We start from the raw sequence: 21,427 nt of genomic DNA, 5'->3' as shown, positions 1-21,427 counted from the left end.
TTGGTTCAAGATATTCTTTATTTAGATCAGGGAATGACAATACTGTCAAGTACAATAACCATGATCCCCAAAAACCAGTTGTGGAAGACAACCATTCCATGGAGTGTTTCTGCTTGTTTCATCCTCCGCCTTAAAGCACAAACTTATCAAGAGTACAGAACATCAGTGCTTGACAGTTTATCTCGGTGTTCTTGATCAGAGAGGGTTGACGCGTCTTTTCCTTAAGACTTTGAGTGGATCTAACTATGTAAAACCCTCAACAAAATTATATTCTCTGCTGCTATATGTAACAAACAAAAACAAAAAACTTAAGTCACATCAAATGCACAGACACGAAAGACGGGTGAGACAAGAAACACAGAATGTACACGTTGGGTTGTAGTGTCTCTCAGAGCTAACGACAGCTGCTTACATCCGGGACAACTAACCCCTCCCATCATATAATATATCAAAGACAGACATAAGAGCTCTCAGTGTGGAAATGTTTGAAAAAAAATTATAACCACAAAGCCATCTGAGTGAGAAGTGCTTTCTAGAGCTACAGTAACAGCACCATCTGGAGGAGTAACAACACAACTGCATGCTAACTGTGCCAAGCCAGAAATGTGTTTTGGGCTCATCTAGAGTAGATTTTCCCTTTTTCATTGGATTAAAAAGTAACGAAAGCTTTCTGCATGACTATACTAAAAGAAAAGCGTAGGATTCAAGATTTACTGCCTATTTTTTTTCTCTGCTTAAAAACTACACAAGCAATCTGAAGAAACTATTACAGCTTTGTTCTTGATAGGGCTTTTGAACATTAAAATGGTCCGTTTGCAATCTTAAAGCTATTCCACAGTTTCTGTAACATTTCAAGGACAAAAAGGAGATTTAAGGTCTGGACTAATCAATAGAGGTTTAAGATATAATTATTTTCTGGTGGGTGGGAAAAAAAGTGTGTGGGGGAGGAGAGGCTGGCTGTCTTTTCCATCTACGCCTGGAACTCCAAACCAAGACCAAGCTTGTGCCCACCAGAGTTGATGTTCTTGCCATCCAGGAGAGCAGAAAGTGTCAACTTCACGCCTGTAACAACACATATGTAAGCATTGTTATTAAATAATTTAATGTAGCACACAGGGCAATCATTTAATTGGAAGAAGTAAAATATATTGATGGAATAATGCTGCTGCGGAGATGATCAACAGTGAAAAGGCATCACATTTTTGAATACTAGCTACTTATAATCTTAAATATCACTGCTATGCAGGGATCATTATCCAAATGTGTGACAGGTATCCCTGCCTTTGAAAGAAAAGGTTCCTAAAGGACATTGTCACCATTTAAAAGCAGACAAACAGTTTAAAAATGTATTTCTCTTGCAAATGGAAACAGCTCTTTATGAAACATAACCTGCACAACTATATAGGCAATGATAAGTTTTATAGAACTGCACAGAGTGACAACTGATGGTCAGAGAGAAAACAAATGTCGACTGGATCTGTGCTGCATTTTGGCAAAATTTAAAAGAAGAGAGCTATTACTCTAGTCTTAAAAACACAGGAAACATGCGGCTGACATTTATAAAGGTTATAAAGTTAAGTTTTATATTCATACTCTGCAACCGGGTTCTTAGGGCACCAAAATTTCAAACACAATATAAATAATAAGGAAAATATTCTATACAATGGGGATAAAAAAAAAGACAAATGATTGAAGCAAAAAAAAAAAAAAAAAAAAATTTTTCAATGTCAAACATGCTTTCTCCACAGAATCAGAGATGCAACAAACATTTGTACTAATTAATTCAAAATAACCCAAATTTAACACAATTTCACAATATTTTGAAAGTGTCATGTATTATTTTTTATTGTACAAATCATCCAAAAATCCAAAAGTAAAAATAGCAAAAACATGTAAACACTTGACTTTAGTGTTGAAACCATGCCAAATAAATATTGCGTCTGGATGCAGCGTTTGTGTACTGATACTTTTTTTAGATAAATATTTTTTAACAACCCTACTCTGTAATATTTAAAACTAAAAGAATGTAACAAGAAGGAGGAAGAGTTTAAGGCTGTTTCAAGAGATAGAAACCAGACATAAAAAAAAATGAAAATTGGTTTTACAAAAACACACAAAAAAGTCCCCTTTTGAGTAAAAAAAGTCTGTTATATGTCAGTGTTTATTTTTCTTACTCTCCGTCAATGCAAAACATCAGCTGATACCTACAGGCTATTACTATTACAATAAAATAACACGCATCTCTGCTAAATAATGTAAATTCTGTGTCTGGGTCAAATGAAAGACGGCATGGTAGCATTTTGACTCCTGTTTTGTTTAGTTGCATAACCATACCCTATCTGTGACTTTCTGTCCAAAGAATATGTTGCTAGGGAGAAAAAAAGAAACTAGAATAACTTTTTGATAGCTTTATTAATATATTTTGTGCTCATTTTCATACCCATTCCTGCAACTTCTTTAGCAATGGGTATTAAAAGGCTTTCCCTTTAACATTTTTTAGCCTCAGAACATAGAAATTACTTTAAGGTTTTGAGTAAAGAGGTTGAACATTATCGAATATGCAGAGCTTTCAAAATTATAACTCGCCCCCCATTTAATGATCTGAAGACTGAACTTACCTGGTTTTAGAGTCTGAGTATAGCCCAGTCCCACAAGGCTGGAGTTGTTGACCTTTGCCTATCAGAAAAACAGATCAAAATCAGCCACAGAGACACAAATATGATTACAATTTAATTAGATAACCTTAATTAAAAAAAAAAGGTGTCTTTGTTGATACTTTAATATTTGAATAGTTTGAATTGGCTTCAGTCTCTAATTTAGTAATCAATTAAGCGTAACTTGAGTATAGAACATTTTTTTAGCCGACAGAGAAACACACTTAGAGCAGTAATTAAATGCAATGTACTCAGATGTGAGTAAATTGCATTTCATACATATATATCTCTATATATATAGATATATATATAGATATATATATATATATATAGAGAGAGAGAGATTTCATAAAAAATCTTCAGTTATCTAATTATTAATCGATTGATCGTAAAAATAATCGACAGATTAATGGATATGCAAAATAATCGTTGGTTGCAGCCCTAGTCGCAGTAGTTCTGTAGTTAAACTTTAGTGGAGTCCCTTCAAATAGATATGGGCCCAGTTCAAAGACAAGCAGACTAATTGGCTCCGTGGGAAGTGGGATTTAAACCTAATGTGATCGACAGGACTAAATTAGCAAAGACCTTTGTGTAGTACGCACACTCTTGCTGTTTTGGTCTGAATGAGTTTTAAGCCAAGAGGAATCTACAAGTAGGCAGGTGCTTTTAGCAACATGTTTAGATGCGGTGCAGCTTCTTCACCATAGAGGGACTTTAGAATTGGACAAAAACACATTAACACACAACTGTTCATGTTAAATGATTTTTGCAGGTGCCCATTCAAAGAGCGGGGAACTTACAGAGAAAGAAGCATCAGCATCAATCTGATATTTAGCAGCAATGCCAAAGCGGGTGTTGCTGTTTCCTGCAGTCCAGGCCAAGTTGACGGCCGTCTCCAGCTTATCGTTCACCTTCTGGTAGATGGACCCACCAAACTCAGTGCCATCGTTTCTGTCAAGAAACAGAGTTACTTCACAACTTATAAAGAAAAGCATCTTTATGGCCTTAAAATCTTTCATTTTGACAGGGAATACTATTCTGAAATGTGCATGTCTGTTATGCACAGTAACAAGTGTCTGACCTCTTCAGACATCGTAGACAAAAAGTGAAAGTGACAGGCTTTTCCAGGGACACAGCAGGAACAAGTCCTGACCCTCACGCTCACAGTCTGAAACCTTAACCTCTGCTGACTTATAGAATAAATCCAATCATCTTGGTTTAAAAAAGACTTGACTTGTAGAATCGAAATAAGCAAAAACAAAGTCTAAGATAATTAAAATAAAATGCATCTGTTATGAATGTTAAGAGAAAGTAATAAAGTAAGCTGAAAAATCAATTAAATCAGCAGAGGGTTGCTTTCTTTCTTACACATTCGTATGGAGCTGGAACTCGTCAGTCTTGTATCCCACAGCAAAGTTGCTCTGAGTGATCTTGTTCCGGCCCGCCTCGAAGGTCATCTGGTAGCCAGCGAGCCAACCCTCGAAGCCCACCACAGCGGCGCCATGGACAGCTGTACCGTTGATGTCGTAGTTGACGTCGCAGCCAAGGTTGATGTGGTCGCATTTGTAGGCTGTCTTGATCTTGCCGCCTTTCTTGCTGGCAGAGGTTTGGTGAGGAAAGATTGTCAATATAAATAAGAATCGAGAGCTGGATGTTTAATTTTTAATAAACGGCTAAAGCAGCTGTCATTACCCAGTATTTGGAGAGAAGGAGGAATCCAAGGTAAGCTTCAACCCTTTAAGTAACTGGGGAAAAAAAGAGAATCGTGTTAAAATATTTAAATAGACTAAATTATATATTTCTAATATATATATAAAAAGAAAGAAAATTTATTGCTTGGAAGCTCTTAAAACTCAATTAAATGCACCTTTGGATGAATATTGAGTATTTTAATCATGCTTACTGGTATATATTACATTTTCCTGTGAACAATTAAACAATTTTACATTTCTCACACCAAATCACCTGGTCCTCAACAGTGATCTCTGTTCCCAGGGTGTTGTCAGTGTTCCACTTCTCTGTGAAGGTGAGGCCATGCTCTGCCCACTTGTATTTGGTTTCCAACGACCCGGCAACCTTGCTGGTCTCAGTGTTGCCAGAGCAGGTGCTGGTGAACTCCTGAGGGTTAAATACAAACACTCAGCAACACAGAAAATGTAACCAGACATCTCTAGTGCTCAAACAGGCCAGTAAGCTTACCAGTCCATTATCGGACTTTGTCTTCAAGTCCAGCTTAATAAGGCCGAAGCCTGAAAACAGAAAACATTAGAGAAAAAGATCAAAGTTGTGTCTAAAAGGCAGTTCTACAATAATGATGGCTTTATAGGCTGATTTTTTTTTTTTTTTTTTTTTTTTTTTTTTTTTTTTTTATAGATTCTGTGTCTAAGTCATTCTTACAATTTGGGTTCTTTTTTAGTAAAGGACATCTACACGTATGATACCTCTGAAGTATTCAAAAAATGAGGAAAGCATAACACAAGCAAGAATACCAATATGCCGTCTGCTGATATTTTTGTTGTTTGTTTGTGGTTTTCACTGATTAAATGAACAAAAATGGAAAAGCATTTTTTTTTTTAGTAATTGGCACGCATTCACAGACCTACTGTCCAGTTTACAATACAGGACCAATTAGCTGGTGCATCACAGTGAACATGGAAATATTTTACCGATAAAGGCAGAACAGAGTCTAGAATTTAGAAAAAAGCCTTGCATGTATGGGCGCACAGAAATGAGAATTTGGGGCAAAGACCCATGATTAATAACAGCAACACCTAGAACGAAAAGTGGCATCTGGCAGTTTTAGAAGTGACATATGCTACTGGCATGCTAAGTCTATGTTAATATGTGTGTTGTCATGGGTAAAAATGATTAAAAATCACCTCCACATTTAGATTTGTTAGGCTTTTTTTGTTTTTAAAAGAAGAACTTTGAACTACATTAAAAACTGAAATGACACATGGCTAAGCAAAGCAGCAGATTTACATCTGCTGCTTTAAAGCAATGGCTTTAACATTCAGCCTCCCTCTACATTTACATGTATGAAAATAACAGTTTGGTTTTATTTGGTCACACTCTTATTTTCAGTCAGTCTTGGTAATCACCTGTTTGCAACATTAGAAGCAGAGCTCTGGTTGCTGTGGCTAAGAAAATGCTAACAAGGTTGGCAGAACACCCAGTCACACCATGAAAGAAGAATTAACTAATAGATTTGGTTAAATGAATGCTTAGTGTTTTCTACAACACACCTAAATTAGCTACGTTAAAACTACCTCACACACACATATATATAAATAAGTTTTTTTTATATATATCTAAAGAAATCTTGTCAAAACTAAAATATGACATTCAATGACTGCTTATTGGCATACCAGTCCTAAAAAGTGGCATAAGTCACATTTCAAACCAGTTCAAACCTCATTAATTGAGCACTAATATCATATAAATTGATTGTCGGCCAGAACAAATGTCAATGTCAATATAGAATGCAGTGACCCAAACTATAGCTTGAGAAAACAAACACTTCTAAAAATCTATTAAATATTAATGTAAATGTGATTCTTTGGCTCCAGTATCTGTCAGAATCCCTCTCACCTCTACTGCGCCATGTTTATTGAATGTAAACAGAGTTGCTTTGGCTTGTTAGATCAGACACGACCTGCGCAGTGTGCTGGCGTCTGTATTAATCTGGCAGACATAAATATAACATCATATCATTTATTTTTGCAGCAAACAGCTGAAAGAAACTTTGGTTGGGTGCTGAAGGGCAGATTAGACTTCTGCAACCACACACATCAAATGTCGCTTGGGTCTGGTCACGAACCAGTTTTGCTGGTATGCTTCTGCACCGTTGGTCTGGAATTTCTATGGACGCACAGCAGTTTCCTGCCAAAGCCTATTTGAGAACTCGCAAGAACAGCGGCGTATGGTAGCAAGAACTTAAGTTTTGGCAGAGACCATGGTATCTTTATATAATTTGTCTGAGGCATCGTACAAGTGGTTGTACTTCAGAACCTCCTCGATTGACCTTTCGTCGTAGTTGTCCATTGTAGTTGGTCCTCGGTTTTTAAAAATGGCGCGCCCCAGCACCGAATCAAGAAGGACGACAACACAGACAACCGGAAGGGCATACCATGGACCAATCACAGCTGCTTTTGTCTATGCAGGTTTCTGACTGTCCGACACGTAGTCAGGATTTTTTTGAGGTGCGCAACGACGGTTGCAGAACCTCTGTGCAGGGGGCGTTGTCGTGCATAGAGACAGATTTGACAGTTGCAGAGGCTGTGCGTCAGAAGCATAAATTGGCCTTGAATCTGCTCCTCACTTCCTAAGAGCTGACCTGCGCCATGCCGCCCCTCCCCTCACAGAGAACAGTGTACTCTCTCTGCTCTGCTCCTCCCCTCAAACACAGTCTCACACAGCTGTTGCTAGCGTAAGCATGGAGTTGAAAGGTCAAAATTGGAGCGAACGAAGAGGGAAAGAGTGAGCCGTTTACTCCATAGTAAGCTGTGATTTTGTGAAATTACACTTTAGTGCCCAAGACAACAAACATTCGGGTTGAAAAACGCTGTAAGGGTGCGCTAAGGAGAACAGATGAGTTTTATATGAGCTAGTTTTGGCGACCATAGTACCATTTCAGCTATTTGTGAAATAAACATAATTTTAGAAGGAAAATAAGATTATTATATTGTGTCGCACTAAACTTCATGATGACATACAGGCTATACTGGGGCTCAATAATTCAGAAGTTAATGGTTTCATTAAACTATCTTTTTAAAAAGGCTCCAATTTCTGTATTTAGTTGTAGTCCTGTTTGGATGTTTTAAAAGCTGCAGTGTTGCTACTTAAATGTAGTTTAGTCGTTTGTGTTCAGTGGTGGAGGGAACTTTTTAGTTGCTGGTAAATATGACAAATGTATATTTTTGATTTGTTTTGTGAGTCTTTTAAAAATGGATCAGATCCTAAACATCTCCCATTAGCCTGTGTGTTTTCACTTTAAGCTGTATGCAGCCACTTGTTTTCATCTTTTAATGCTCATCTATAGAAGTGATATCTAATTAGCAAAATACACTAAATGTAAATATATTGATTTCACAGGCAGAGGGGAAAAGTCAGGTGTGGAGCCATTTCTTGAAGGATGTAACAGCTGTTGGATGCAGCAGCTGCAGTGTTTAAGTTCCAGAGCAAGCAAGACAAAAAAAAGAAAAAACACCACAAATTTGAAGCAACATTTAAATCAGCACTACAAAAATTGATTGTATTTACAGTTTCATGTTGAAACTGCTCAAAATAAAGTAGCTTATTTATATAGCTCTGTTTTTTGTGTATTTGTTTTGAATCAAATTTTTGGTTACGAGAATTTGAGATGGACTATAGTTGGACAGTTAATATCCTGTGTATGTACACGTTTATTTTTATATATACATTTTGGCCGATATATATCAAATATCGGCCAATATATAGAATATACATTTTTTTTAAAGCCCTCAAAATCGATATTGGCCTTTACCATTCAGGGCTCTAGTCATAACCACCACTTCAACAACGTAATGATATCCTATTTTACTGCTGAAACACTCAACTTTATGCATCAACAAAGTGAATGGCCATTTTACATCCCAATCTATTCAAGCAGTACCAGGTAGCCCAGAGAACTGCTATTGGTCAAAACTAACAGGCTTTATAAAAAGGTTAGATTCATACATCCTGGAAGAGAAAAAAAGTTAAATTCATCAATTAAAACAACACCTCAAACAAAAATATAGCTCAGGTGGCTATTTGTAAAATGAAAACATGAGAGAATACTGCTCCAAATGTATAAAAAATTTTATTAAAAGCGCTTTTCTGTACGTCAAATCTTTGTTAGCTCATGATTTCTTTCTGAAAATAAAAATAGTAAAAAAAAATGTGGTGCTTACCGTATCCCTTTGTAAAAACATCCCTGGCTGATTTTCCAAGGTCAACGTAGGTGGGAGGTACAGCCATTATCTAAAAAAAAAAAGTAAAAGAAAACAAACCTCACTTAGCATGGCGTTCCTAAAACAAGAAGCCATGGGCAGGTGAAGGTCACCTATAGAGTGTAAAGGTATCCTTTAATGGGACACACACTTGCCTACAAGCTTTTTCAATGAGTTTCCCTTAAAGCAACCATGCTTCTGCTTTCTTTAAGAGAGAACAGCTGTCAGTTTAACACCGTACTCACCCCCCACTCAAATAAAAGCTCATATTTCCAACTGGAAGAGGTTAGGAGAACAGAACACAATGAGGACCACAGACTTTAACACAAAGCCGTCTCTTTGGCAACTGTCTGAAACGCTTCCTATCAAGTTTGTGAGCAAGCCTTTGTCCCCTGCTTTCATGAGCAATCAGTTTTGCAAGATGTTTCATCATCAGGCTACACAGAGGAACAGTTTTTAATGCAGCAAATGTTAGTAAAGCGCTGGAGTTGCGTGGGTGCATTGATAACATGCTTAACATATTGACTGTAGATAACAGGGTACAATGGAACACTTGCTGAATAAAATAGGGACTCCTAGACTTTCAGATCGGGTCTCTTAATCAAAATTGGTTTTACTTTAATGCAACATGTAATAAATAGCTTCTAGGTTAGAGTGACATCTATGCTTACCAATCAAAATAAGGCAAGAAATTAAGAAAATCCATTCCAAACAATCAAGAAGTGGAAATTCGATTGGTTAACATTAACTCCAATAACTAAGAGCAAATACATGGGAATACACTTCAAAAGAATAAATTAAACATCCGCTTTTTGAATTAACCATTAGTTACTCACCTCTAAACCAACTAGCAACTAGAAATTACCTTCTACATAAAGCAGTTCAGTACAAAATACCTTTTAAGCATATTTTTGCTGCTCCAACCCAGGCAATTTCAGACTTTTTGAAAGTTTTAAAATAGATTTGCAGATATACAGGCAATTACATATAAAAAGTATTATAGATTACTTTAATTTCTCAGCAGAAACGAAGGTTCTCTCCAATACTGGTGCACATACTTTTACATTTCTGCCGTTTTGGACATTTAGTACCTGAATTTTTTCAGCTTGAAAATGGTTCAGCCTCTTATTAGACATTTTGTACAAATATCCCTAGGTGGCTGTTTATACCTGATGCATCTACCAAGGATTTTAAGCAAAAATGTAAACAAAAAATACATATCTATATATATAAACCCAAGCTGTTAATGTAACAGCTATAATCCCTGAAACGTATAACTACAGGGTGACATCACATCTGACTACATTGCATCATCCTACCTAAACTTCTAACCTTCAACATCTACTGAACTTTCATGTTTTCTAGTTTGTCCAGAGCATCTCTTGAGAGATGAAACAGATATAGAGGATATAGATCTCCCAGTTATCCCTTAGATAGCTCTTTTAAAAACAAACTTGTTTCAATGAAGACAACACTTAACTTTGAAAAATTTCCCTGAATGAAAGAAAAAACTGGTTTCTCATCAAAATCTATGGTAAATATTAGGGCTGAACGATTAATTGCATTTGCAATAATATCGCGATATGATAAAACGCGATTTTCTAACCGCAATGGACGCGATTTGACGGTCACGTGATGGTCACGTGACGGTGACGCGCTAGCCAAACAACACAGAGGGAAAGCTGATGTCGTCTGCGACTAACTTGCTGAACAATGGCGTCAGAATGCACAAACACCGACACAACTGAAGGTCTGGTACCAAAGAGGAGCGGCACGTCATTGGTGTGGAATTTTTTTGGGTTTAAGAAAGAAGACGCTGCGCAAACTCAGGTGTTGTGCCGGACATGCCTTGCTATGGTTGCTACCTCACGAGGTAACACGACGAACCTCTATCAGCATTTGAAAAAACACCACAAGGCTATGTATGATAGCTGCATGGCTAGAATGGCAACTACCAGTGCCTCAGCGTCAGTTAAGCAAAGTACCACCCGACAGGGATCACTGACCGAACTGTTTGAAAGTGTTACTCCCTATGAACATAATGCGAAACGGCACGTTGAAATAACTCGGGCAATTACGGAGTTTATAGCGAAAGACATGATATCCGTCAGTATAGTGACCAGGCCTGGGTTTACGGCTTTGGTACACACGTTGGATAAGCGGTATTCAATGCCCTCGCACACATATTTTAACCAAGTCGCAATACCTGAGCTATACAAAAAATGCAGAGACAGAGTTGCTGCGGAGCTGAAAACAGTGGAGTTTTTTGCAACAACTACAGATTTGTGGTCAAGCCGAACAGCGCAGCCGTACCAGAGTCTAACAGTGCATTATATTGACGAGGACTTAAATCTTAAAGCTCGCTGCCTTCAAGCTTCCTACTTCCCGGACGACCACACAGGGGAAAACATTGCTGCTGGCTTGAAAGAGGGACTGGCTAGCTGGAATTTACCGGAAGAAAATCACATCTGCATAACGACGGACAACGCATCAAACATGGTGTTGGCAGCACAACTAAATGAATGGACCAGACTGCAGTGTTTTGGGCACCGATTACATCTTGCCATCGGTACGTAACATACACTATATTGCCAAAAGTATTTGCTCACCCATCCAAATTATTGGAATCAGGTGTTCCAATCACTTCCATGGCCACAGGTGTATAAATTCAAGCACCTAGGCATGCAGACTGTTTTTACAAACATTTGTGAAAGAATGGGTCGCTCTCAGGAGCTCAGTGAATTCCAGCGTGGAACTGTGATAGGATGCCACCTGTGCAACAAATCCAGTCGTGAAATTTCCTCGCTCCTAAATATTCCACAGTCAACTGTCAGCTGTATTATAAGAAAATGGAAGTGTTTGGGAACGACAGCAACTCAGCCACGAAGTGGTAGGCCACGTAAACTGACGGAGCGGGGGTCAGCGGATGCTGACGCGCATAGTGCGAAGAGGTCGCCAACTTTCTGCAGAGTCAATCACTACAGACCTCCAAACTTCATGTGGCCTTCAGATTAGCTCAAGAACAGTGCGCAGAGAGCTTCATGGAATGGGTTTCCATGGTCGAGCAGCTGCATCCAAGCCATACATCACCAAGTGCAATGCAAAGCGTCGGATGCGGTGGTGTAAAGCACGCCGCCACTGGACTCTAGAGCAGTGGAGACGCGTTCTCTGGAGTGACGAATCGCGCTTCTCCATCTGGCAATCTGATGGACGGGTCTGGGTTTGGCGGTTGCCAGGAGAACGGTACTTGTCTGACTGCATTGTGCCAAGTGTAAAGTTTGGTGGAGGGGGGATTATGGTGTGGGGTTGTTTTTTCAGGAGCTGGGCTTGGCCCCTTAGTTCCAGTGAAAGGAACTCTGAATGCTTCAGCATACCAAGACATTTTGGACAATTCCATGCTCCCAACTTTGTGGGAACAGTTTGGAGCTGGCCCCTTCCTCTTCCAACATGACTGTGCACCAGTGCACAAAGCAAGGTCCATAAAGACATGGATGACAGAGTCTGGTGTGGATGAACTTGACTGGCCTGCACAGAGTCCTGACCTCAACCCGATAGAACACCTTTGGGATGAATTAGAGCGGAGACTGAGAGCCAGGCCTTCTCGTCCAACATCAGTGTGCGACCTCACAAATGCGCTTCTGGAAGAATGGTCAAAAATTCCCATAAACACACTCCTAAACCTTGTGGACAGCCTTCCCAGAAGAGTTGAAGCTGTTCTAGCTGCAAAGGGTGGACCGACGTCATATTGAACCCTATGGATTAGGAACGGGATGTCACTTAAGCTCATATGTGAGTCAAGGCAGGTGAGCAAATACTTTTGGCAATATAGTGTATCTCAGCATGAGAGTGTGTGATTGTGAATGCGCAGAGAGAGAATATCTGTGGGTGTGTGTGTGTGTGTGATTGTGAATGCGCAGAGAGAGAATATCTCTGTGTGGGTGTGTGTGTGTGATTGTGAATGCGCAGAGAGAGAATATCTCTGTGTGGGTGTGTGTGTGTGATTGTGAATGCGCAGAGAGAGAATATCTCTGTGTGGGTGTGTGTGTGTGATTGTGAATGCGCAGAGAGAGGATATCTCTGTGTGGGTGTGTGTGTGTGATTGTGAATGCGCAGAGAGAGAATGTGTGTGTAATGTAAGGGGTTGAGTAAAAGAATGTGAAAGTTAATATCCTTTTTCACTAGAGATGCACCAATCCATTCATTTTATGATCCAGTACCTGTGCTCTGCATATTGGCTGATATTCAATACCAATTTGGAGGTATTGTTGTAATGAATTAACTGTATAACTTGCAAGACTTGATATAGACATTGATAAAAAAAAAAAAAAAAGGTAACAAATTACGAGATACACTATATTGCCAAAAGTATTTGCTCACCTGCCTTGACTCACATATGAGCTTAAGTGACATCCCGTTCCTAATCCATAGGGTTCAATATGACGTCGGTCCACCCTTTGCAGCTAGAACAGCTTCAACTCTTCTGGGAAGGCTGTCCACAAGGTTTAGGAGTGTGTTTATGGGAATTTTTGACCATTCTTCCAGAAGCGCATTTGTGAGGTTGCACACTGATGTTGGACGAGAAGGCCTGGCTCTCAGTCTCCGCTCTAATTCATCCCAAAGGTGTTCTATCGGGTTGAGGTCAGGACTCTGTGCAGGCCAGTCAAGTTCATCCACACCAGACTCTGTCATCCATGTCTTTATGGACCTTGCTTTGTGCACTGGTGCACAGTCATGTTGGAAGAGGAAGGGGCCAGCTCCAAACTGTTCCCACAAAGTTGGGAGCATGGAATTGTCCAAAATGTCTTGGGATGCTGAAGCATTCAGAGTTCCTTTCACTGGAACTAAGGGGCCAAGCCCAGCTCCTGAAAAACAACCCCACACCATAATCCCCCCTCCAACAAACTTTACACTTGGCACAATGCAGTCAGACAAGTACCGTTCTCCTGGCAACCGCCAAACCCAGACCCGTCCATCAGATTGCCAGATGGAGAAGCGCGATTCGTCACTCCAGAGAACGCGTCTCCACTGCTCTAGAGTCCAGTGGCGGCGTGCTTTACACCACCGCATCCGACGCTTTGCATTGCACTTGGTGATGTATGGCTTGGATGCAGCTGCTCGACCATGGAAACCCATTCCATGAAGCTCTCTGCGCACTGTTCTTGAGCTAATCTGAAGGCCACATGAAGTTTGGAGGTCTGTAGTGATTGACTCTGCAGAAAGTTGGCGACCTCTTCGCACTATGCGCGTCAGCATCCGCTGACCCCGCTCCGTCAGTTTACGTGGCCTACCACTTCGTGGCTGAGTTGCTGTCGTTCCCAAACACTTCCATTTTCTTATAATACAGCTGACAGTTGACTGTGGAATATTTAGGAGCGAGGAAATTTCACGACTGGATTTGTTGCACAGGTGGCATCCTATCACAGTTCCACGCTGGAATTCACTGAGCTCCTGAGAGCGACCCATTCTTTCACAAATGTTTGTAAAAACAGTCTGCATGCCTAGGTGCTTGAATTTATACACCTGTGGCCATGGAAGTGATTGGAACACCTGATTCCAATAATTTGGATGGGTGAGCAAATACTTTTGGCAATATAGTGTATAAATGTACTTAATATTATTTATTAAGAAATGAAGTGTAGATTTGCACTGCATTATGCTGCAAATTTTGCAGCATAATAATATAATCTAATAATCTAATTTTATGTTGCAGGACATGCACTTAAAGATGACAGAGTGTCCAGAGCAATAGGGCTGTGCAAGAAGCTGGTGGGGCACTTCTCCCACAGCTGGAAGAAGAAGGCAGCAATGGCTGAAGCTCAAAGGGAACTCAAACTTCCTGAGCACTCCCTCATCACTGAATGCCCTACAAGATGGGGATCCAAAGAAATGATGATTGCCAGGGTGCTAGAGCAGCTCAAAGCCATCACTCAGGTGTTGTCAGGTGACCGATATGCACGCTCCCTGATCCCAACCTGGCAGGATATTGAGGTGTTGGAGTCCATTCACAAGGCACTGCATCCTCTCCAGGAGTTTACGGATGCTCTCTCTGGAGAGGAGTACGTCAGCATCTCTTACTTAAAACCAGTTCTTCACCTTCTGTCCACATCAGTCCTGGCTGAAAACCAAGAGGACACTGACCTGACAAGGTCAATTAAGACCAAGGCCCTGGCTTACCTCACCGATAAGTACAGTGACCCCAGCATCCAGGAGCTTTTGGATGTTGCATCCTTTCTAGACCCAAGGTTCAAAACCAAGTACATCGCTGCAGACAACATTCCCACCATTAAGACCCGACTCAAAACTGAAATTATGCAACCAGCAAGGCGTGCATATAACCAGGTTGGTAATTATCACATTTATGATTCCATAAACACAATATATCTTTCTAGTTATAATTTAACCTCAACACTAATTACTGTATTTTTTTTGTTATCTGACAGGAGAAGAGAAGTCATACTGAAACCACAACGATGCCTAAAAATGCACAGCCCTCTGTTGAAAAGGGCAAGAAGTCTCTTGGGAGTTTCTTCAAGACTGCTGTGGGCTCTTCTGTTTCTTGCATGCAACCCGAAGATGTTGTTGAGGCAGAGTTAAACAGCTACCTCATGACTCCTACCATCGATGGAGAGGAAGACCCCTTGGCCTGGTGGAAGATGCACAGGATTAACTTTCCACAACTGTGCAACATGGCCCGCAAGTATCTTTGTGTCCCAGCCACAAGTGCTCCTTCAGAGCGTCTTTTCAGTGCTGGAGGGAATATAGTGACTTGCACTCGCTCCTCTTTGAAACCAGCAAAAGTTGACATGCTGATTTTCCTGGCAAAAAATCTGTGAGCTTCTAAAAAAAAATACAGAGACAAATCTTTGTGGCTTACAGTGCCATATGTTTTTTGCACTTTACAATAGTTGTTTGCTGCTCTTACTGAGTGAATATATAATTTATATGATTGTTCAAAACGTTTCTTAGGATTTAAAAAGGTCATACACTAATTTATTTTCTGTTTATTTGAGAGTTTGATTGACCTATTAAAATGTTTACAGGTTGAAAGAAGTAATTCATTCGGTATACTATGCTGCAATTTAGTATGTTTGATGCCACTGACTGGAGATCAGTGATTTATTTCGTTTCTTATTTTGTTTATTTATTTTTAGACTGTCCTGTTAAAATCTGACAATGTTTAAGGAGTGGAGTCTATATGTTTATATATCGCGTTTCATGAAACATGAGAAGATGTTAATAAGGTAAACGCACACAGATTTGTTTCGTTTATTATTGTAATCTGTGCTTTAAATAAATCTGATTATTATGAAACAGATTTGTTTGTATATGTTTAAAAAGACATGAGAAATTAAACCAGGATAGAAAAATCGCATTAAATCGCAATATCAAAGTAAAAAATCGCAATTAGATTATTTTCCAAAATCGTTCAGCCCTAGTAAATATAAAGTCAGTACTTCAACATCTATTTTAGGGTTTTAAATCTGAACTATAGAGGAAAATTTTAAAGGTGGTAAAAACGTAGGATTAGGTCAGACTCGATGAATCTCGCCTCCAGAGTGTTAAAGGGGGCCTTTAAAAGGTAAATAGATGGTAAATTAAGAGTTAAATATGATTGAAAGACCAAATAAATGGCGTATTAGCACATAGAAGTGAATTCCTTAACTTTTACCCATTCACTCTTAACCTAAACTAAAGCAGTAAAAACTGTAATATTAAAAGAAAAATACATGTTTTATTAATAGGATCTCAGTAGAAACTGAATGACTGGGACGAGAAGGTTATCACGCCAGCATCCTCATGCCCTCGCATGCTAACAGGTTAGCATTAGCTGACAGTCAAGGTGGTTAGATGGTGAAAGGCACTGCGGTAGGAGCGTAATGACCCGGTCTGTGAAACATACAGCGCTTAACGTGACGAGACAGTCAATTTGTAAAGAACATTAACTTTGTTCCTTTCTAAGAACCAGCGCGACTGCTGATAACTTTTCCATTCAAATGACCGCATCACAAGATAGCAGCCCAAGCTAGCAGCAGGTGATAGCTACATAACAGCAGCAGGCCTGTCTAATTTTTAGGTTTCTCAATGGAGTTTTACAGAATATGCAATGGGGGTGGGTACCGCTGCGATTCCTGTGGAGACTAATGTTCGTCACGGACCCGTGAAATAAACATAAACCTTGTAGTGTTTAATTTTTTTCTGAAAGATGTAGAACTTACCTCTATGTGTTCTAGTCCAAGGCGAGAAGGAGCCTGTCAGCCGCACAGAGGGAGGAGATAGGAGGGAGGTGGATGGCGTCACGTACTACGTCAGAGCCCATCTTCTACAAAGATTGAGTATTCAGTCACACTGCGAAATGCTTCACTCCGTTTTAGATTGTCAGCTAGATTCAATTGATGAATGAAGGGAAGTAACCAGAATAATATTACTCTGGCTAAAACTATTAAGGGGCTTGGTAGGTTGTTATAATTCATAATAATAACAACAACAATAACAACATTATTATTATTATTATTATTATTTTTATTATTATTATTATTATTATTATTATTATTATTATTATTATTATTATTATTATTATTATTATTATTATTATTATTATTATTATCTCCTCATCTAAAACAGCAAGTTCTATTGTCCTTTCCTAATTTTATGTGGTTCCAAAATACCAAAATAATTTTCCTTTTTTAACAAAACAAACATTTCGATGTTTTCTGCACTTAAAAGGGATAATTTTGGAGCATTTTTTTTTTTAGTTTGTTTTTGTTTTAATGCTTTGCAAAAATGTTCAAATGTAAAGAAAAAATATGTTTCTTTAAAAGTGATTAAAGAGATTTTTAGTTTATGGATTCCAGATTTAATATTAGCCGTTTGAGTTATCAATTTAATATGATATTGCTAAAAGAACTGAGATCTATCTTGATACCAATGCACTTAAAATAATAATTTTTGGAACCACCTAAAAAAGGGGCCGCATGTCTGTTTCTTTTTTTTTTTTCTTTTTTTTTTCATTTCTTGCTTTTTTTTTTTATATAAAACATTATGAATTATAAAAAAAAATAAATGAATGCAGGTATTGTGTACTACTCATAGCTGCAATTGCAAAATAGAATCTAACTGACATTGGCAGTTTTCTTTTTAAGTTTTTTTTTTTTTTGACAAGATTTTGATTTTTATTCACTAATTTATTTTGATTTAGCTTAACAAATAAAAAAAGATTCAATCAAAACTCATCCTGTTCATTTTAAAATACTATTTGATCAATACAAACACCACAATTTATTGCTAAGAAATTATCTTTCTGTATTACTCTTTTTCCATCAGAGAATAGACTTTAAAGTTCTGTTGCTGGTCTATAAAGCTCTGCATGGTTTAGGCCCAAAATACATCAGTGACCTCTTGACCCAGTATGAACCTACTAGACCCCTCAGGTCATCCGGATCCGGCCTTTTATCAGTTCGCAGAGTCAGAACCAGACATGGAGAGGCTGCGTTCAGCTTCTATGCTCCACATGTCTGGAACAAACTCCCAGAAAGTCTCAGATTAGCTGAAACACTTAGTTTATTTAAATCCAGGCTGAAGACCCACCTGTTCTCAGCTGCATTCACGTAGATTTTATTCAAAAGTTAAAATTCGCCTGTCTCTGTATTCTCTCTTTTTAATCTTAAATGTTTTTAATTTTGAATCACGCTTTTAATTGTTTTTAATTGTTTTCTTTCCCTTTTGCTTATAATGTTTTATGTAAAGCACTTTGAATTGTTCTGTACATGAAATGTGCTATAGAAATAAACTTGCCTTGCCTTGCCTATAAATGTTCACTTGTATTTTAATTGAGATTCATATCAATAGAAATGTCCATTGCAGAAATCTGGGATAAAACTCTGCAGTTAACCTGTAGTCATTGCAAGCTATAATTTTATATAATCTTAATCACTTTAAAGCTAAAACTCCCATAACTTATTACAGATGTGTGTTGTTAACTTTTTTTTTCAGTCAAAATCCCACAGCTAATGTAGATTAATTATTAATATTATGGCTATATGTGTTATATATATATTTTTTTTCACTTCTTATGTTGCTTTTGTATGACATGGATCAAACTTTTTTGTTGTTATTTTCATGAAGGTGAAGGTTATAAATACTGCTTTTTTTTTAATGTATCTATTCACGATTTAATTACTATGATTCTAAATGACGTTTAAAAAAATTATGGTTTATAAAAACTTTGACTTTTTATTTAACATTCAAAATAAAAATCAAACGGAAATAGAAAAAGAGATGAATATCTTTGGCTCTTAGTACCCCACATCCTCGTCGCCCCCACTGCTGACATCCACGCATGCGCAGTGTGATGAGTGACACCCCGCAGAGTATACGAACAGCTGACCTGGGATCAGATTGTTGCACCGACTTCTTCATGTTAATACCTTAAACAGTCTCAGAACACATAACGCTGTGTGACAATGAAATAGCTATAATTCAACAAATATACGATAATGAAAGTATTTCTAAAGTAATACTATAGTTTAATATAGTGATTCTTTTTATAAACTTTAAGAATAAAATTTATTTTGTGTGTTTACAATGGATTAACTGTTTTAAATAAATCCAGTGTTTATTTATTATAGAACCCACCATAATATTATAATAACGGTTTTAAAAAGTATCAATTTATGTAAAAGAAATAGGGCCTACAATAAAAATATCTAAGAAAGGTTGCTAATAAATTGTCAAGATATAAAATGCAAGGTCTTTCGGCGAATTGTTATTTTTATTTTTTCTGGAAAAATCTTTAAACACAGCAAAAAAGATAAAAATTACAAAGAAAAAAAAAAGAAAATGTAATGTTTCTTTATCAAGAAACCTTGTCTTAGCACATCTTCCTAGTTGCGCAAAGCTGTAGCCTGGAAAAAGGAAAAAAAAAAAAAAAAAGAAAAGCTAGCAGTTTTAATTTAGCGTACGTGATTTCACAGAAACAGAGCCGTGTGGTTGAGTTAATGGAACAACGCCAACCCCTGCAGTGCTTCCTCTGTAACAGGCTATAAAACAGCTTACAATGGGACAACAACCCCCTGCTACAAAGTATGTGTTGCAAACGATTTATTTTGAGTTTTAACAGTACAGACGACTAAGAAAACAATTTATAACACCTAATAACTAATTTATTTGTCAAAATAAAATTTCTAACTATAGGGAAAAAGCAGCTGTATTCAAACATTTAGCCGGTAGATGTCGCTGTTGTTAGCCCCTTGAAAAAGTAAAACTCAATGCAGTTTTTTTATTTCGCTTTTTTTCTCATAGAATTACATTTAGAGACGTCCAGGTCTTTGTATTTATCAAATAGAGCAACTATTGAAATGTTTGAGGAACATTTAGACTAGAAGCTATGATTTCTGTCTTAATATGAAATAGCATTTTTCCACCAATAATTTTCAAAACTTAAAAAAAAATGTTTGAGGAAAAAATTTGTGTAACAGTTATATAAAAAGAAAAGTTAAATTAGAACTCTACGTGGAGTATATTTTAATCCAATACTTTGACAGTACATTTTTAACACTGTGCAAATTAACCTAAATGCAACATTTTAAACAGGTAAAAAATTAACATCAAGTTTTCAGCCTTATTTCAGTTTTTATGCTTTGGGATTGTTTTTGAAAAAGGGATTTATGTCATAGAGCAAAATAATTCGCAGACAAAAACTTCCAAGTATAAATGTTTTCAAATAGGAGAAGGATTAACTTGCAAAATATTTTTTTCCTAAGATTAACAGTGAGAGAAATGTCAACATAAGAGAGCATTTTTTCACTCACCAGAAGGACTCTATAAGGATCTTAATTTTCTTTCCTGCTTTTTTGATATTAGATTAGAGAATCTGTACTATTACCTAATTTTGCGTGCTATGAGCTACCATATGTCAACTTTATAATGTCAGACTCACAATTTTTGATACGACTAGATCTCTGACTTAACAAAAAACACAAAAAGAAAATACTTTGTAAATTAAGTATAACTGAATATATTCTAAATAGCATTTAAAGAATGCCTTAACTTAACAAAATGTGTTTGGTCATAATCAATAAATGACTGTTAAAGTTTATTACACAAGGGACGTTCAATAAGTAATGCCCCTGGCCCGCTTCCAGATGTTTGATCGAGCTGAAATTTTTAATGTGAAGTATTTTAAATCTCTATAGATTAAACAGCAAATTACAGCTCTGAGCTAATTGTGGTTTCTGATTTACTGGTCTTGAAACCTTTTGATCAAATGAAAGCAACTTATAGTGATAATGTCCCATAATATAACCTTGTAAAACATTTTGCAAGGTCATGTAACGGGCATCATCACCACAAGTTTAATTTAATCAAAAGTCTCCTGTGGTTTGAGTCCTTTCCAATAGAAAAACTGGATCACTGCTCGACGCTCAACATGCTCCATTTGAGACTTTACTCAGTTCAAACACCTGTAAATCAGAAACCAAAAACAGTTCAGAGCTGTAATTTGCTACTTAATCTACAGAGATTTAGATAACATGCAAAATTTCAGGGGCATTACTTATTAAACGCCCCTCATATCAAGTGTAATAAACTAAATTTGTGGAGAAAACAGCTCATATTCCAAAAAAAAGTTTGACCAAAAGTGCACAATAAAATGTATTATTATCAAAAGGAAGATAAGAGATGTTTGCTTCATTCCGTAAATATTTCCAGCTGGAATCTCAACAGCTTGTGGTTTAAGAATTTTTTTTTTTTTTATGTTAAAAGGTTTTGATGTACTTAATGTCTTCAAGATATAATGACAACATCAATGACAGGAAACAGTGA

General features: G+C 37.6%; 3 protein-coding genes across 3 annotated transcripts; 2 read left to right on the top strand and 1 right to left on the bottom strand.

Moving 5' to 3' along the window:
* Positions 1-16,951, bottom strand: vdac1 (voltage-dependent anion channel 1). Its single transcript, XM_038307244.1, has 9 exons — positions 16,825-16,951; positions 8,570-8,639; positions 4,854-4,903; positions 4,620-4,772; positions 4,347-4,399; positions 4,023-4,250; positions 3,455-3,605; positions 2,619-2,676; positions 1-1,062 (listed from the first exon to the last, which is right to left on the bottom strand). The coding sequence occupies exons 2-9, from the start codon at positions 8,634-8,636 to the stop codon at positions 971-973; spliced, it is 852 nt and encodes a 283-aa protein (XP_038163172.1). The 5' UTR covers positions 8,637-8,639; positions 16,825-16,951; the 3' UTR covers positions 1-970.
* LOC119797951 (E3 SUMO-protein ligase ZBED1-like) lies at positions 10,322-15,068 on the top strand. The gene is made up of 3 exons (XM_038307234.1): positions 10,322-11,177; positions 14,319-15,025; positions 15,060-15,068. The coding sequence occupies exons 1-3, from the start codon at positions 10,322-10,324 to the stop codon at positions 15,066-15,068; spliced, it is 1,572 nt and encodes a 523-aa protein (XP_038163162.1).
* On the top strand, positions 15,072-15,673 carry LOC119797955 (E3 SUMO-protein ligase ZBED1-like). Its single transcript, XM_038307245.1, has one exon. It carries the CDS (start codon positions 15,079-15,081, stop codon positions 15,439-15,441), a length of 363 nt encoding a protein of 120 aa, XP_038163173.1. The 5' UTR covers positions 15,072-15,078; the 3' UTR covers positions 15,442-15,673.
* Positions 16,952-21,427: the final 4,476 nt, after the last annotated feature.

Source organism: Cyprinodon tularosa, unplaced genomic scaffold, assembly GCF_016077235.1.
Source record: "Cyprinodon tularosa strain WSP-4 unplaced genomic scaffold, ASM1607723v1 ctg605, whole genome shotgun sequence".
In the NCBI taxonomy this organism is placed as follows: domain Eukaryota; kingdom Metazoa; phylum Chordata; class Actinopteri; order Cyprinodontiformes; family Cyprinodontidae; genus Cyprinodon; species Cyprinodon tularosa.
This window is presented reverse-complemented; position numbering and strand designations above follow the sequence as displayed.